Source organism: Botryllus schlosseri, chromosome 6 (genome assembly GCF_051294905.1).
Source record: "Botryllus schlosseri isolate E-star chromosome 6, Bs_hap1, whole genome shotgun sequence".
Classification (NCBI taxonomy): Eukaryota; Metazoa; Chordata; class Ascidiacea; order Stolidobranchia; family Styelidae; genus Botryllus; species Botryllus schlosseri.
This window is the reverse complement of record NC_137241.1, coordinates 20,808,173-20,824,604: the sequence shown is the minus strand read 5'-3', so window position 1 is coordinate 20,824,604 and position 16,432 is coordinate 20,808,173. Positions and strand designations below refer to the sequence as shown.

The following is a 16,432-nucleotide window of genomic DNA, read 5'->3' as shown; positions in this document are numbered from 1 at the left end:
CCAGCTATGGGACTATCAATTCTGCTGCTTTTAGCCGGCTCAGCAGTTCGCTTCTCGGCGTATTCAATCGTGGGTCACGTGTTGCGAATCCATCCGTTATTTAGTAATCTAATAATTGTATATAATGGCAGCCGAGGCCAGCATAGCGGTAAAAATAAAAAACTTCGCCCGCAAGGGCGCAGTCAAGGGCTTCCGCGAATGGATCCACCAAATTCCTTGTCGATATTTAAAGAGAATGCATTATAAGTCAATTATTTTATGTTGTGCTTGTCAGGTTTCAATAGCAATTTAATGTAATTGAAAACGTAATTGAGCAAAATTTTTGTCACAGTACAATTACAATTACACAAAATAAAAATGCTTCAATTACAATTACATTACAATTACATTGAAAAATGTAATTAATTACATTCAGCTCAATTACAAATTACAATTGATCCAACTCTGGTCGGGACATGTACTGAGCTGTCCCATATACAGATGAAAAGTATCAGGCATTAGGCCTTGAACATGTCTGGCTCTACTGACTGTGCAGATATCGGATCCATTGACTGTCTTCATGTGTCACAATGATGATGTGCATTCGACCAATTTACCTGGAGCTCAACTGTACCCTGATGCAGAAACAAGATTAGACAGTTCAAATGCTAAATAGGTCTGAAGAGGCGAATAGATAAATCCATATTCAAAATGTGACATTGAACAAAGAAATTATGGAAAGTGAAGACACACACAGGATAGTTGCGACTCATCCTTCATAATATATATTAACGTAGTGTTATAGTATCAAAGTTAGGAGGGAAATCGTCATTCGATAATTCACAAGGAACAGCTGATTTTTTTGAGATCGATAATCACTAGATATTAGCCACTAGCAATCCATTGGAGTGACACTCGTAGCGCAGTTCGATGGATGGCAAGAAATATTGTGTCGACGGAAAGTGCTTCTCGAGAAGATTTGCGAGTTATCCAACTTCTGAGTTCATATTTGGTTTGAACTTGTCTCTGTCGATGCAGCAGGCTTTAATTGAACATACACGCAGCTATCGTCCCTACACGTGTCTATGAAGAATAAGGATCGAGGGCAATGTCAATCACTGTAAATATGTTGGCAAATCGAATTGCGAATGCGTGTTTACCAATCTCGTTTCCAGATTTATGCGCTTCATCGATATCTTTTCCGCCACCGCTCGCTATTTTCGGCATGGACATATCAAGCTCCATCCACAATCTTCTCACAATAGGTACCGCTCCGTCCCATTTTATTACATTATGCCTCTGTATCGCATGAAGAAAGAATAATCAAACACGAGTATTAGTAGTTCCTGGTAAAAATCATCACCTTTATGGCTTGTCTCAAAGCTGTTTGTAGATCCCGCGGCAGATCTCGTATCACAGACATAGTCTCAGGCAATATGATGAAGATCATACGCACGCGCACATTGTGAATCTCGGTTCTCCAAGCCTTTGAACACCAAAAGGGAGTGTTTTTGTCGGTATTATGTCGCTGTTTAAGTGTTCAATGTTCATACATCGAGTGGGCAAACGAGAGAAACAGTATATAACGAATTGGCCAAGGATAAATTCAAGTTTGGGAATGCGGCTAGCAATAAAATCCTCTAAAACTCAAAGCAGGAAAGTTCGATCTAGCGATATGCGTCAACGTTCAGTCATATCGTGTACCCAGGAAAATTGTGTCATCAGAATGGAATAAGGCACGCGTCAATTCACTGCATAAACGTGTTTATGGATGTTGTTTCCTCCTCAGCCAGTTTGATGGTGAACATGCAACACGAAACTATTGTGTGAATTTATCCATTAACTTTCGTGTACGTCTACGCTGATGTCTGATGCCATTGAAAACCGATCCTCACCGGATTTCACCGCGTCAAAATATACGGTAGGGTCCTATAATATCAGTTTGAGTATAGGCAGTCGCATATCGCACAACAACCACCAGAATGTTATATTTACATATCGAGTGTCGTTCAGATGCTAGGACTAGTTATCAATTCTTACCTGATAGACCTCGTGTACTCCCCAACAATCTTTCACATACTCAGGAGTTAATATTATGATTACGCGATGACAGTCTTTCAGTACACATGCCAAGCTCTCCGATTTAGCTGAAACATCAAAAACGTGATACAGCTATAACATGAAGATGTAGCTTGCGCACAACACAATCTGTAATCAATGTGTAACACCTATTCAGTTTGTGATAACATCACTACAGGGCTGTAAACCAACAGCACGGTGGTTCCCAAACTTCCTTGGCTTGTGGCACAATAAAAATATTGTACAACACCAGCGGCATACTTGCAAGACATTTTCCTCAAAAAACACAGTGATGCGATGGCTATATGCCTATTTATGCGAACATATACGAATTAACAGCGACTGAAACGATGTTATATTGTTAACAAACGCCTGCAAGTCGTCGCCAATTCCAATCAGTGTCCATAGTGCACAGCTTGTAATCCCAGTCAAAATAAAGAAAGCGATGTTCACAAATTCATGGAAATGCACATGACAATAATATTGTGGTTGCGTCTGAACCTATGGTGGAGGATGTGAAAGATGACAACCATAAGGCATCCATTTTCGTGGAAACAGCGTTTTAAAAGGGGGATGTTTCGTAAATCAATGAGCTGATCTTCTGCTAAATCATTGCTTGATCCAATGATTCACAATGGACTAACTACCCATCTAAAGTTGTGAACAACAAATTCCGAGAAGTAGTATTGCATAGAAGTTGAAGTCAAGGCGGTGTTGCTCACGTTTTTTCGAGCAATTTGTTGTTTATAAAAATGACGTGGTTTATTTTTGTCCTTGATGTTTTTGTGTCATATACACCGTCTCATGATATATACAGACGATCTCTGCATATGCATACCATAAGTAGCCTACATGATGTGCACATGCCGCTGGACAAGGAAGGTGCAGGTATACCCTTGTACGGCTTTTAAGTCTTTCACTACCCCTCCATGTTATCGCGGGAATGCATGAGCGACAGGCGGGAAAGTCATGAGTATCAGCAGCGTTACTAATCAGGCCTTTGGTCTGACCCGGCCGGGGATCGAACCCAAGTCCTACCGATCAAGAAACCGGACGATTCACCAGTCACCGACAAGAGTCATCACCAGTCACCGACATTACGGGTCGGTTTATTAGGAGCGTAAAACGAAATAAAGTCTTTCTTTGAAATATTGACCATGACGTTTGCAAATATACCCAACTCGCGATCAATACCGTGATCGGTTCTATTGAAATGGTCATATATGTTAAATGTTTATTTATCACCTATGCAGTTGGAGTCGCGTATGCTAGCCTACATGCCTAATTTAAAAAAATTATCATGGTATTTTCAAAATTACAAAAATATCCGCGGCACATATGAGAATCTGTGAGTGCACATTAATGTGAAGAGGCATACAGTTTGAGAAACACTGGTATAGACCTTTGATTCGTCGGCTGATTTCCTGTTTACAGTTTATTTTGGATGGCATTGTATGGTTTACAATAGGAATTTTTCATTTGTTGAAGTTCGTGTCAATCTGCTGAAAGAGCAACAGCAAAAACCAAAGTCTATACGCACGTGTCCAAGTCACTCTTGGTTTCTCCAAGTTAGTTATATATATATATATATATATATAATTACAGATCAGTATCCATGCGATGGTCACATTATGATGAAAGGGTTGTATTCGGGTTGCATTTAAAACAAATAGTTGTTTGAAACATTGTTTTCTTCAAATCAAATTTAAAAAATATTTTTTTAACTTGTATAAATATGCCATAATTGTGTAAATGCTTTCCGAAAAATGTAGTATGAGCCAGCGGACGATTTACACCCGATATAGCCGACGTGTACGATATGGTATATGGTTGGAACCCTTGAAATAGTCGGCTCAACAGCTGCAGTACGTAATGCAGGGTTGTAACCAAGTCACACGGTTCCGAGTCACAAGTCAATTTAACTTTTATAGTTTGGACTCAAGTCAAGTTGAATCATTTTTAATTCACCAACGAGTCAAGTCCGAGTTCAAGTCAATGAGTAAAGGGTTGAGTCCGAGTCACAGTCTTTTTACTCGAGTCCGAGTCAAAGTCATTATGTTCCATGTGCAGTTTTCGGTTCAATCCGGATCAATCCACTTTTTCAACTCTGTTCGAGTGATATAGAATGGCTCGCATTCATAATATAGTGATTTTTCTCAGTCTTAACAGTTTCTGGCCATATTTTCCAAGTATCAGGACTGATGGAAGTATTACCAATAATGTGGTAACTTAACTATTCTTTGAAGGCACAATGAAATGTCTGTCTTGGCCGTCCAAGTCTCGAGTCACATGACTTGATTCGAGTCATGCACATTGCACAATGATTAGAGTGCAAGTCGGGTCAATACAAAAATTGACTCGAGTTGAGTCGAGTCATTTTACGCCTATGAAAAAATGACTCGAGTCAAGTCGAGTCACCGAAAAATCGCGACTTGGGTCATTGCAACCCCGGTACGTAGATATCGACAATTGGTACGGAATGATTGTTCTGATGATGATGTCCACCGACCGTAAAAATGCTGCATGACTATGTAGTTCTGGTTAAGAATATTTTGGTCCGTATAGGACAGGGGTTGAAAGCCTATTTAGTCAAAGAAACGATTTATACCCTATATTTCCAATTGTCAATGTTAATCGAATATGACGTCACAATTGAATATTCGTGACGTCATGACTTAATAAAAAACAAAAAATCAAACAATAAAATACATGTTTTAAACAAGGGTCTCCTCCTCGCCATCTCATCCGCGTCAGCGGTGTCTTACAAAAAGCCTAGAGGTGGGCCGTGCTATAAGTCGGCAGTTGCGGAATAAAAATGAAGAATATCGGCCTGGTGTAAATGACCATAATAGTTGACAAACACCATGAATACCCCAAAACAAACAAACAAATCGATTTTGTTTTAAATGCAATCCTAAATTTATATGTATACAGATGGTCAATCGCTGAAACCGCTTGGTCAAGCTATACAATATACTTGTCTGGCAGTGCGGAATGCATGCGTCGATGACGAGGAAATGGAAAAACCTCGCCCACTTTGATCAGCAATACGGAAACAACGAGTTTTGCTTACATTGGTAAGTGACCGTGTTTTTGCAAGTGTCGAATACCGCAAATCCCGTTTCTCGCAAGTGGTCGTGGAGCTGACCGATGAAGTCTTCCATTACAGACGAGTCCGTCAATTTCATATCTTTGTCATAGTAGTACGCTAAGTAAGCTCCATACCTCTTCTTTTCTGTGCGCAAAACACGCGTTAATGGAATTAGATACCTCCCACCAATGTATTGCGTTCATTAATCGCGGGCCATAAATATTATGTGGTATTTTTGGACCTCATCAGAATATGTGACAATGTTGTGCGTTGGTCAAGGCTTCAAAGAAATGTCACCTCCCCTAACATGCGTAGCTTCGTACTGCGTGTTTTCGATGCTGTGATACAACTATTTAAAGTTGCGAGGCTTCCTGTTCGGAAAAGTACCGGAAGTAAAATTCTCGTTGATAATATGACTATTAGTTGTAAGGTGCGTACTAGGGATGGTGTGAACTCGCTCTTGATGTTGTGTGATTTCGGGTCAAGCTCACAGCAGAGAATATCTGAACATTCACGAACGGAAAGCTGGGTATTTCGAGTAAACTTTTGTAACAAAGCAAGTCAAATTTTTGAGATTGTCAAGGTGCACGCTAGTGAACTTCATGTTCACGACATCCCTAGTGCGTACGTTCAGGTTCGTGTGAACACGAACCTGTAAAAAATGTATACATTTTGGTGAAGTGACAAACAAGATCCCTATAGCAACGACACAGGCCACATTATGCCACAATTCTGAGGTAGCCTACGTGCTAACTTTTTAAATGTCACCAAATGTATCAACTGACGCAATTAAATGATGTAATAATCCCATAAAATCAATATCTTACGTGGCTTTGCCCACAATTTCGAAGAGGACTTGCCACGGAATATAAGCTTTCGCCTCAACGGTCTAGGTCGGACCGGACAGTGTATTCTGGGCGGCGTCTGAGTATTGCTACATTAACATTGAGCAGAGTGTAAAACGTATTATAGATTTTCAACCGATATCACCCCATAACACGTCATTTAGCAGCCAACACCCCAATCGCACGGATTTAGTGGATCCCGTGCGTCTGCTAGAATTTTACATTACAACGATGTATTCTTTTTATCAATTTCATTGATTGGTGTAGTAAGCTGACTGCCTACATGTAGTGCATTTCGTTCTTGATGTTGTGTGGTTGCGGGTCAATCACACAATAGGGAGTCACGTAATACTCACAAAAGGAAAGCTGATTAATCTGAGCAAACTTTTTTAACATACCAAGTACAATTTTTGAGATTGGCAAGGTACATGTTTGTTAAGTGTTTATTTTACGCTGCCAGCGTGGTGCATAGAGTGGTCTAAAGGTGAAAAGGAAATAAGTTCAACAAAAGATGTTACAATGACGTGAAAATGTAATATATGAAAAACGTTCACAGTGCAGAACCAACCATGGTTCGTTTGTGAACGTGAGCCTCTAAATTTGCTAGATTCATACACAGAACGCGAACGTGAACCTCACGTTCACACCATCCCCAGTGCGCATAATTGTGGTGCTCTAAAATAATCTTCGCTCACTACTAGAATCATTGTGCCCAACCCGATTGATGATACGCACCGCCCGTGATAGGTTTGCAGTATTTGTGGAACATCCATCTGATCTCGATTCCGAGACATTTCCACAGTAGAAGAACGAAAAGAGCAGCGCCAGCGGCTGCCAGAAAAGTGACAACGAGAATCTGCTGCGTTCGATGAGGCCGTCGCTCGCTGTCCCTTCTCAATTCGAACGCATCTGTTGTAGTTTCATTTCTGTCCGCTCTGCCTAATTTCCAAATAGAAAATTCGTACGCCCCAAAATCGGCGTCTTGCACATTCCTGGATGAAATCGACAGACAAATGTCAAAATGTTAATGCCTCCGAAAGAATGGAGTTCGAAAACTGCAGGGCATATAAGGACGTTTTGCGAAGTCACTCGATTTTCAATCTCACAAAGCATGCGTCAGTAACTTATAACGAGTCGACGGCAACCGATAAGTAAAATTTAACAGGACAAAAGGTCGCCGTGCAGTACAAAACAGTTGGGTGGGCAGAGTGAAGAGAGTTCATGCAAACACCATACTTGACGACATTGGAAAACAAGAATGCTTTAGTTATGGTGTAAATAAGGCTCTCGAAGTGTCATATACATGTCGCTGTGTGCATATTGCAAGCAATCGCAGCCTAAAGTCGAGTGATCGTTTTTTACACTTGCGAGTTGTGTCAGTATTCGCATTCAATCAAAGACACGCAAAGCAAGACGTACCACACACAAGACACGATGCAGTAACAGCTGCCTAACTTACCTTATCTTGTACACAAACGATAATTTCGTTCTGAGTGCGCCCAGCTGTTCTTCCGTTGGAACAGTTTTGAAGCAAGTGACCGGCGAGACTTCATGCTTTAGTTTATTACTGCGAAAGATGACGCAATAGTCGATAAAAGCATTCAAGGCCGATCATTTCACGTCTCACAATTCACATGACCATCTTGAATTCGTATCATTGGTAACCTGGCTATCCGAACAAATATATTGTCCCAAAACAGAGTCTGTGCGCTGTAATGAAGTAGATGTATAAGTATGCGTCGTGTAGCCTACGATCACAATAAGAAAAGTAACCTTGTTCAAACTCCATGCAAGCATCCAAATGTCGAAACCCGAGACACCAACGCCAATCTCAACATTGCACCTAATTGTAGCGTTGCCTCCTGGATTCGCGTTGGCGTTGTTGCACTTGAGCGATAATGTTTCGAGCTTGGGTGCTATACCAAAAAAGATTTACAGAATCTATGTAGATGTAGCGAGATTATAAAATGTTCATTACCAACGACCGTCGATAGGTGGTATTATACAGTGTACTTTGCGAGAGAGACTAGATTGATTCGAGATCCGGTATGCAAGCATTAGAATTTCTCTTCTATCATTGCCAGATGAAAATCGTAATGTATCTGTAATACCATAGTCAGCACCATAGTACCGGAATGCCGGGTTTGAACCATGCGCCTGACTTTGTGCGCCAATGACTAGCAAAACTTAGTAGGCTTTCATTGGCAAACAGATGCGTCTATATATTGCCGGTTTGTCAATTCATTCTTGGTAAATTTCACGTTTATGCAAGGGTAATAGTCACAAAAAAGGGATATTTTCATCCCTGTCGCCTTGGGTTTGTAATTTGTATACTTTGGACCAGTGTTGGGATCAAGTCACTACCTTCGAGTCACGAGTTATTTCGAGTCATTGCACAATTTGACTCGAGTCAAGTCAATCGATTTTCGAAGGTGACTCGAGTCAAGTCCAGTCACTCGATTTTTGGAGGTAACTCGAGTCAAGTCAAGTCAAGTCAAGTCACGTCACAAGTCAAGTCACAATTCAAGTCAAGTTGCCTTTTCCAAGTATGAGGCATGATTACGTCATTAAATTTTGCTATCGGTCTGAAATACAGATCGAGTAGTCATTGATTTTGAACCGATGAACGAATATACACTGAAGAAGGCGCTGCATCGCTCACATATACGTATAACTGCTAAACTACGTGAGTAATTGCATAGCCTCAGTTTATAGTTACCAGCCAAAATAGAGAATAGAGAAACGAATTGATAAGATCCAATACATTTTCCATTTGCAAAATGATATGATACAATTCCAGCCTGCGCAAATGGTTGAGGAGTATATAAACTATATTCGAATTCAATCTCAATAAAACAAGAGGTTTGGTTAAGGTAAGAACAGAGAACAGAAATATACATTTTGCAATTAAATTACTTTACTATACTATACTAAGGCAACGTAAGCTTTAAGCTTCGATCACTTCGTTTGAGGCCAATTTATTTATGAAAGAGCAATGGGGGCTCAGTAAAACGCAGGATCATTGAATGATTGGTCGCTCTCACGGTTACACCAGCGTTTCGCGAACAATCCGAACATATGCAAGATGCATGGATTTTTATTGACACCGAATACTTGATGACTTGAAATTGACTCGTGAATTTTGCTCCGAGTCACGAGTCAATTCACATTTCTGATACGCCAAGTCAAGTCAAGTCATTTTAGCAAAGTGACTCGAGTCAAGTCAAGGCATATACGAAAAGGTGACTCGAGTCATCCCAACACTGCTTTCGATACAGGGATACGAGCAATCCGAATATACTCAGATAAACGTAAATACAATACGTTCCGTAATACCTTCCAATTGTACTAGATATCATTCGGCTTTCAATGTAAGTCAACTTTTAGATATATAATCACTTCGACAATTTAATACTGTACTTATAATTAGTCTAGTACTGTATTTAAAACCCTTCAAAGACTCACGTTTTATGCACACGTCGTAGTGAGCTATATATCTTCTCATACCATTGTATTCGATGGCACAAGTCAACGTGCCTGTGTGGCTCAAGTATTTCATTTTGATGACCTATAATTTAATAACAATACGAGCTGAAACAAGGTTTTCAAAGTAGTCATTGTGGGAACTAATGTACATTAGGGTTGTTCAAGAAGAACATTTTTTCTTCAAGTTCTGGCGTCTATTAGCTAAAATTGTTAGGTTATCTGAAAAAAAAACGTTGGACACCTAATTTGGCTCAATACGAACAAGTAGATGTGAAGTTATTAGAGCTGGAGAATTCTGAATTTATTATAAAACAATTAGGCCTATTTTTCCAAATTATACTTGTTACCACCATAGAGGTCAACGCCCAGTTGTCATGGCTATTTCACCCATGAAATTGATGAATATATAACTTTCTACTTCACAAATTCTCAAACATAAAAGTAAGCAGCTTGACTTCAAAACATTTTGAAGCAGACGTGGAGGAATCTCAGACTTAAACACTTGGGTAAGTAGCAGAAGTAGATAAACCGGACGGGAGCGCTCCAAAAAAGTAGTAGGCCTAACTGACCATCTCTCAACATCAAAAAGGATAAAGCACATTTTCATTTTCAGCTAACCAATTTTGTTCCGCCCGGTGAAGTCGATCCGTCAGACATTGTCCTGCAGCAATTCTGTATCCAACGGACTTTGACACCATAACTGTCATATTGATTCGTTGGTATTAGGTGATGCGGCCTTGTTAAATCATCTTCAGGCACTGCATATGAATATATACGTGAATAACAATGACGCTATACATTCATAGAAGCATAGAAGCAGTCAAGCCAAGTACTAATCATATAAAACTACAATAGCCTAAAGCCGACGGGTCATATTTTGTATGGCGTGTTCGTCCCAACTAATGTAAGCTTGTCTCGTGGAAAATCCGTACAGAATACGGTGTATAAGTATATTCAGGGTTGCAATTAGCGAACTGGTTAGCATTACTGGTTAAGTTCACAAACATTTTGTAACAGAACATAGGTTCAAAAATAGACTTTTGTGATAGAACCGGCTGTCAGATATTTGAATCCCAACACTGATCAGCGATTATCTTTCGTCCGTGAGTGTTACTCCACTATGCTCAGTGGTCATATATTCTATTTTCCGGCACAAAAGAGTACGACGATACCGTATACAGTGATTTCCTGCAAACTATTGTTTCAACTGTATCGAGCATACTGTCGTGTTAGAGTCATTCTTGAAGGAAGGGTGAGGCATTTCTCGTGTTCATGCCCTCAGAGGGCCTGTCATCGACTTTATACTCTATGACAAATATGTGCCGTCGATTTTCTGGAAATAGTAAAATCAAGAGTTCGACGTGATTGGTTACAGCTTGATAAAATCATAGCAATTGTATTCGCCGACAGCAAACAAGTTTTTCGAAGATAAAATTTGAGTTGCTTACATACACTAACTATTGTAAAGCGAAGTACAGTTACTGCATAAATGATGATTGCTTTGAAAGTGCGACAGGATTACTTAGAACATTTGAGAATAATTTGAATAGTTAAACTAAATATATAACTTTTCAAACACGGTAAAACACTCTTCAGCATTTTAGCAATGAAGGTTAAAGATTTGACGAAAATATAGTTTACTAGATGTAACGATTTGATCCCGGAACCAATTTTTCATTGTAAAGAACAGCAGAAATCCTTCTGTAGGTGAAACGTAGTTGTTGTAGGCCAGATAGCAAACACCATGCGTTACACTTGAACGTGATAAACCATGCAAATGACGGCATGCGATCCATAAATTGTTTGAGAGATATTATGATTTCGTATCCCTGACCTTCACAACGGAAAGTAGAGAGTTGATCAAGGTAAACCCTTGTCTTGTATTGTGCTATCCGCTTCTGATTTTCTTCGCAAGATTCTTCAATCAACGGCAGCTTTTTCAAGGTGACATAATGCATAAGGCACCTTTCATTACGCTGCAACATAATATGACTTTGAGACCCGCACCAAACAGCGTATCTACTGCATCTAAGTACCTGAACGATGATCTCGAATCTGGACGACGTTGACTCGGTTACGTTTTGAACCAGATATACGAACGGCTTGCTGTTAGCCTCAAATTCGTACAAAGAAATATACTGCGTGGCGTTCAACAGAAATCGGTTGTTTTCAAGATCCTTAATGTAGCATTCCACTTGCTGTAACAGGGGGAATTGTGTTACTGAATATAAGTGAAATAGTCTACGGTCAATTTGCCACGAAATTATATCTAAAATCGCTTCCAAAGTGACGAGACAGCAGGACCTCGGTCTAGCATGAGTGTATGGGATCCATCTTGAGTTTATCAGTGTTGGGATCAAGTCACTACCTTCGAGTCACGAGTCATTTCGAGTCATTACACATTTTGACTCGAGTCAAGTCAAGTCAATCGAATTTCGAAGGTGACTCGAGTCAAGTCAAGTCATTCGATTTTGGAGGTGACTCGATCCAAGTCGAGTCAAGTCAAGTGAAGTCAAGTCACGAGTCAAGTCACAATTCAAGTCAAGTTGCCCTTTCGAAGTATGAGACATGATTATGCAGGGTTGTAATGACTCGAGTCATGACTCGACTCGAGTCAGACTCGAGTCACGTTTTTTTTATGACTCGACTTGACTCGAGTCATTTTCTTGAAATGGGAAAATGACTCGACTCGACTCGAGTCAATATTTGGATTGACTCGACTTGTACTCGAGTCATTACGCATGACTCGACCCAAGTCAATGACTCGGCTTATTTTATATGACTTGAAGATGAATAAATTTGCGAATCGTAATGGCTAGTTCAACAAATCTGACGAATTCTGCCGACATCGCTATTTGTCACCACTGCTTTCGTTGCACTCGCCTGATATCAGATATGCCACCGCAAAAACAACAGACAATGGTACCATAGTGTCCTGTATGATGTCGACACAACCAAATCTCACGCCTCAGAAATTGATTCAGGTCACATTTCGATTTGGCTACAGGCAATTTGAAGGTCATTTTTGACCGGCTTGGCGAGCATTAAATTTGGTAAAACGGGTATCAATCGAAAGCTGACTCTGCACTGATTACGAAAATATAACTGTTTTTCCGCTCGTGGCCCTGGAACCCCCACAATCAGCCTCGAATTTTTCATTGTTATGGAGATCGGCATTGGGACGCAATAATGCTGTCTGGCTCTTTTGCTCTTGAGCTACTCTCTCGTTTCGCCAGACAGCATTGTTGCGTCCCAATGCCAATCAGGGCAGTACCAACTACCAACCCTGCTCTCCCTCTCACTCTACAACCATGCAATTAGGCACACTATCACTGTCAATTACTTGCGCGCATTAGTGGAAGCATTGAAAAATTCTATTTTAAAGCGTTTTGCAGGAGTGTCTGTAAATGTGAACATGATCACAACTGATGAGTCTTTGGATTGGCTTATCGGTAATCCCAAACCGTTTGGTGAAACCATCTTCTTCACATGCGTGTTCGATCCGAAATTTGCTTTCCATTAGCTTATGGATCTAAATTGCTCAGAACAATCCCGAATTGCACTGCGGCAGAAAATAATCGAGTTGATGATGACTGAGCCTGACACTCATTCATACAGGATCACCAGCCAAGTTACAAAATCATCTGACGAAGAGGTACTAGATCCTCCGCAATCAAAGTATTTAAGACTTTTCAATTATACAAGCAAACAATCGAAGCAAAGTTCAATTAGAGCCAACGCAATCTACAGGGTTGGTGCGATGACATGCAAAATAAGGTCAAAAACATGCAAAATAAGGTCAGTCGCGACATGCAAAATAAGGTCAGTCACATGCAAAATAAGGTCAGTCGCGACATGCAAAATAAGGTCAATCCGCGCATAAATCCAAATCCTTACTCCAATTCCAAATCCAACTCTTTTTCTTATGAAAACGAAATTCAAAATATCTTTCCTGTATAGTAGCCTACTTTCAACAGTAAAATTCCTTATCTATATCCTAAATCTTAAGATGTTTCAATCAAAAGATAATCATGATTATCTTGATTACGAAGTCAGTCGTATGTAGAATGTTATTATCAGTCCGCGCATAAATCCAAATCCATATTTCATTTACAAATCCAACTCTTTCTCCTATGAAAAATGAATTTAAAATATCTTTCCTATATAGTAATTTCATGATTGAGATTCCTCATCTATATCCTAAAGCTGAAGATGTTTCAACAAAATATAATCAGACGATTATTAAGATCACGAGATGATTAGTCGCATCTAGAATATTAACAGTCCGTGTATAGATCCAAATATTTACTTCAAATCCAACTTTTATCTTGTGCCACTGACCCTATAGTCTGCAATCTGCATGTGGCGACTGACCGTATTTTGCATGTGACTGACCTTATTTTGCATGCGACTGACCTTATTCTGCATGTCGCGACTGACCTTATTTTGCATGTCGCGACTGACCTTATTTTGCATGCGACTGACCTTATTTTGCATGCGACTGACCTTATTTTGCATGTGACTGACCTTATTCTGCATGTCGCGACTGACCTTATTTTGCATGCGACTGACCTTATTTTGCATGTCGCGACTGACCTTATTTTGCATGTGACTGACCTTATTTTGCATGTCGCGACTGACCCTATTTTGCATGTTTTTGACCTTATTTTGCATGTCATCGCACCAACCCTCCTCAACGCTCACTCAGATAGTCAATTACTTGGAAGAGACTGATAAGCTCATGTGTAGATTTGAAAGCGATGATTCTTCGCATTTTTGGGCGACTCGGAAGAATGAGTATCCTATGCTCTTCAGTGTGGTTCAAAAATGCTTATCAATTCCTGCATCTAGTGCACCAGTGGAACGTGTATTTAGTAGAGGTGGATTTATTCTAAGGCGATGCCGCTCTAATATATCTGAGGATCTCCTTTCCAATTTGGTATTTTTAAAGTGTAGCTCATCATTGATGTGATCTAATGTCTGTGAAAACACACAATACCCTTTGTCTATTTGAGGTTTTGTTAGGTATGTGTATTGTGCACGTGAGTAATAATGAATGGCTTATGCTGCGTGATGTTTGTAGAATAGGACTGTTCAAAAGTAACTTCTCTTTTATTTTACTCGGTGGCTACTTGATGAAATTGTTACGTTGCATAAAAAGAACATTGAATCTGGCTCAATTTTGAAAAGTAGAATCAATGATATGATAGGAGAAAATTTTGGATTTGAAAATAAATGAAGTATGCACAATGTAACGATATCATGAGATAGCCGGTAAAATTCGAAAGTCTCTATTTGTAATCAATCTAAAATTTTCTTTCATAGCATTGCTTTGTTCTACTGGTTGGAATTGAGCTAAATTTGATTTTTTTAGGCAATCTAACAATTTTAAGAAGTAGCTGGAAAACTTGAAAAAATGGTTTTGAACAGCCCCATTGTACAATTATTTCTCCAATGCTGTAACTGCGATGTAGTCTGTAATGCAATTGGGAAAATCTTAAGTAATATCAAAAGGTATCTGTTTTTGTCACTGCACAATGCACATAGCTGGATGCACGCTTTTACAGCATGCTGGCTTGGTGTAAATACCTCTACATAAACATGCATCTGTTGATTCTCTATCAGCCGGTATCTTGACGTGAACTCGTTGGTTCTCTATCAGCAATTTATGAGCTATCGTCGATGTGCTTATCATAAAAACTGAATGCTTGAATTGGTGATGTATCAGACTGACAAGACAGATATTTGATTTTACGTTCTAACTTAGTGAAGTTATCTGTAGCATCGGTAATTGAGGCCAGGACCTGTCCGTTAACTGCATAAATAAACACGTGCCAAAACTCTGATAGGGACAAAATGAGCATGTTTGGCAAGCTAGGAATTCGATATCACCCAAGCAGGATTGAAAACATGAGCTGAACATGACTTCTATACTGTGACTTGGACTCGACTCGAGTCATAACACCATGACTCGGACTTGACCCTTTGAACGGTGACTTGGACTCGGACTCGAGTCGGTGATGAATTGAAAATGACTCGACTTGACTCGAGTCAAAACCACAAAAGTAAGATTGACTCGTGACTCGGAACCATGTGACTTGGTTACAACCCTGTGATTATGTCATTGCATTTTGCTAGCTGTCTGAAATACAGATTGAGTGGTCATTGATTCTAAAGCGATAAACGAATATAGAGGTAAATATACACGCAAGAAGGCGCGCTGTATCGCTCACATATACGTAGAACTGAAAAACAGCGTAAGTAATTATATAGCCGCAGTTCATAGTTACCAGCCAAAATAGAGAAACGAAATCACAAGATGCAATACATTACACTACGCATTTACATATTGATATGATACAATTCGAGCCTGCGCCAATGGTTGAGGACTTGAGGAGCATATAGCCTATATGCGAATTCAATTTCAATAAAACTCAAGGTTTGGCTATGGTAAGAACAGAGAAAAGAAATGGAAATTTTGCTATTAAATTACTTTACTACTAGTTTACGACAACGTAAGCTGTAAGCTTCGATCACTTCGCTTGTGGTCAATTTATTAGCGAGAGAACAATGGAGGCTCATTAAAACACATCATCATTTGTAGCTCTCACGGGTTACACCAGCGCTTCGCGAATAATTCGAACACATGGAAGATACAGTGATATTTCTCGACACCTATTACTTGATGACTTGAAATTGACTCGTGAATTTTGCTCCGAGTCACGAGTCAATCCACATTTTTGATACGCCGAGTCAAGTCAAGTCAAGTCATTTTAGCAAAGTGACTCGAGTCAAGTCAAGTCATACGAAAAAGGTGACTCGAGTCCGACTCGAGTCAAGTCATGACTCGAGTCATCCCAACACTGGATTTTATATGTTTATTGTATCGTAAAAACCAAATACGTGAGATTGGGCTACTGTAACTCATATTTATGAGGTAATATCGGTAGCA

General features: G+C 39.7%; 2 protein-coding genes across 7 annotated transcripts in view; both read right to left on the bottom strand.

The window, feature by feature from the left end:
• Positions 1-16,432, bottom strand: part of LOC145441490 (uncharacterized) — an 88,452-nt gene that overhangs the window by 58,018 nt on the left and 14,002 nt on the right. For all 6 annotated transcript variants that reach the window (XM_080319364.1, XM_080319363.1, XM_080319362.1 and 3 more), the window contains 3 exons: positions 11,517-11,678; positions 11,315-11,456; positions 10,099-10,238 (listed from right to left, as the gene is read on the bottom strand). In XM_080319364.1, the coding sequence (XP_080175490.1) occupies positions 10,099-10,238; positions 11,315-11,456; positions 11,517-11,678 (444 nt within the window). The remainder of the gene's footprint in view (positions 1-10,098; positions 10,239-11,314; positions 11,457-11,516; positions 11,679-16,432) is intronic.
• Positions 653-10,061, bottom strand: LOC145441496 (uncharacterized). The gene is made up of 10 exons (XM_080319381.1): positions 9,460-10,061; positions 7,768-7,910; positions 7,622-7,704; positions 7,454-7,561; positions 6,730-6,986; positions 5,132-5,293; positions 2,020-2,126; positions 1,343-1,465; positions 1,140-1,278; positions 653-1,062 (listed from the first exon to the last, which is right to left on the bottom strand). The coding sequence occupies exons 1-10, from the start codon at positions 9,551-9,553 to the stop codon at positions 983-985; spliced, it is 1,296 nt and encodes a 431-aa protein (XP_080175507.1). The 5' UTR covers positions 9,554-10,061; the 3' UTR covers positions 653-982.